Source organism: Mus caroli, chromosome 5, assembly GCF_900094665.2.
Source record: "Mus caroli chromosome 5, CAROLI_EIJ_v1.1, whole genome shotgun sequence".
Lineage (NCBI taxonomy): Eukaryota > Metazoa > Chordata > Mammalia > Rodentia > Muridae > Mus > Mus caroli.
The window spans coordinates 27,801,246-27,803,152 of NC_034574.1; the positions used below are offsets into that span (position 1 = coordinate 27,801,246).

The 1,907-nt window shown below is 43.7% G+C and overlaps 2 protein-coding genes across 2 annotated transcripts in view; both read right to left on the minus strand.

Moving 5' to 3' along the window:
* Positions 1–995, minus strand: part of Prr14l (proline rich 14 like) — a 290,921-nt gene extending 289,926 nt beyond the window's left edge. The window contains 1 exon segment of the mRNA XM_029477407.1: positions 928–995. The gene's annotated coding sequence lies outside the window, so the exon portion shown is untranslated.
* LOC115031108 (glycine-rich RNA-binding protein 7-like) overlaps positions 947–1,907 on the minus strand; it is a 2,409-nt gene continuing 1,448 nt past the window's right edge. Inside the window, exon 2 of the mRNA XM_029477341.1 lies at positions 947–1,044. Coding sequence (XP_029333201.1) covers positions 958–1,044 — 87 coding nt within the window. The 3' untranslated portion in view covers positions 947–957. The remainder of the gene's footprint in view (positions 1,045–1,907) is intronic.

The window sequence follows — 1,907 nt, forward strand, 5'->3', positions numbered from 1 at the left end:
CCCTCTTCTGGAGTGTCTGAAGACAGCTACAGTGTACTTACATATAATAAATAAATAAATCTTTAAAAAAAACAAAACAAAACAAAACAAAACAAAACAAAAGGGAGGGTAAAGAAAAGAAGGAGGAAGAGATAATATTTTTGAGCTGAGACTAAACTGGCCTCTCACCTGTGTCAAGTGCAAAGCTCTATAGGGAGTAGTTCAACCTTCTGGTGTCCAAGGCGAGAGCCGGTGTCCCTCCCTACTCTGACTCCACTCACTAGCTGCAGGGTCTGGAATGTCTTCAGTTCAAATGAACTTTCCTGGGCCTATTCTTTTCAAGCAAAATGACCAAGCTAAAGTAATCCCGAGAAACCCCCAGGATGGAAAGGACAACCTCCCTCTTTTCCTCTCTGCTTCAGTATTTAGTACAGACAGGTGTCAACCAGGGTACAGGGCTCAAGCTAACTCAAGCTAATGCCTTCCTTCAATAGGTGCTCAGGGGCATTTACGGCAATTTAGGAATACTATAGACACAAAGGTTTTCTTCAGCGTGTCTTTGGGTAATTGAACTCCTACCCTACCAAAAAATCAAAAACCTGACTAAAGCCAGTAAAGGTGGACCATCGCAACCCCCCACGACGTTAGAATGAATGTATTTTACCATGCTGCCCCAAATCTCACAATGCCAGCATGTCTCATCATTCAGCGTTTCCACAAAACAATAGTTTTGGAAGCAAAACTTGACAGCAGTAAAGCAAGAAGAAAAAAGAAAAAAGGGAAAAACAAACAAAGAAAGCAGATCAGAAAAACTCCATGCCCCAATAATCCCTCCTCTAGAACTGGAATGTACAGACCCTGTTAACAACAGTGAGCACTGCCATGCTTGTGTCAAGAAACAAGACTCACAAGAATGATCACGCCCTGAGTTCACAGCACTCCTCTCACCTTGAGAAAAGGGCTTTCTTTTCCAAAGATTCAGATTCTGCAGCCAGCCCCTCCATAAGGGACATTCAGACACTGTATCCAATTCTTCCATGAGGGAATTTGGAGAAGAGGCCTCTTCTTGAGGGACAGAAAAAGAAGAATCTTTTACCAGGCCCTCCCTAGACCACGAGTGGTGGCTCACACCAGTGATTCCAACACTCAGGAAGAGGCCAAGGCAAGAAGGCTGTGGAGGACAGACTGATACACAGTGAGTGTTAGGCCAGCTAGGGCTACATAGCTAGATCCTGTCTCAAAGGAAAAACAAACCACTAATAAAGATCTCAACACAAACTGAAAGCATGACCAGGAAGAATATCATCACACGGGACCCAGCTCTTAGATGTGAAGTGTGTGTGCAGGGACTCTCTTAAGGCATCAAGGCTGTTTTCCTTTCCCTTTTTATTAACATGCAGAAAAAGCAATCCATCTCTCAACAGAGGCTTAAACTGAAAACGCTCTTGACGTCTACTGACAAAAGACACCACCTATGAAAGACTTTCATGTATTTATCCAAGGGGGAGGGGTAGGAAGCCATCTACAATGCTTTACATACTGGAAAAGGACTTCGGGAGAGCTGGAGGCTGAAGAGGATGTATAGATAAGGGGAAGTTTGTTTTTTTTGTTGTTGTTGTTTTTTTTTTGCCAACAAAAGCAACTGAAGAGAGAGAAGATCTAGACAGATTTGCTGGACAAAGAACTCTGGCTTCTGGCACCACGTTTCCTTCCCTAAGACTCTTAATGAAGAGATGGAGGCAGGAAGATCAGAGGCTTGGCTACATAGCAAATTTGAAGCTAGCACAGCCTATATGAGAGCTTGTCTCAAAACAAAACAAAAAGTGGCACATGGTGGTGCATGCCTGAACTAGTAGTGTCCTATAAGGTGAGAAAAGATTGTGGCAGAGGCAGGCAGATTTCTGAGTTCGAGGCCAGCCTGGTCTACA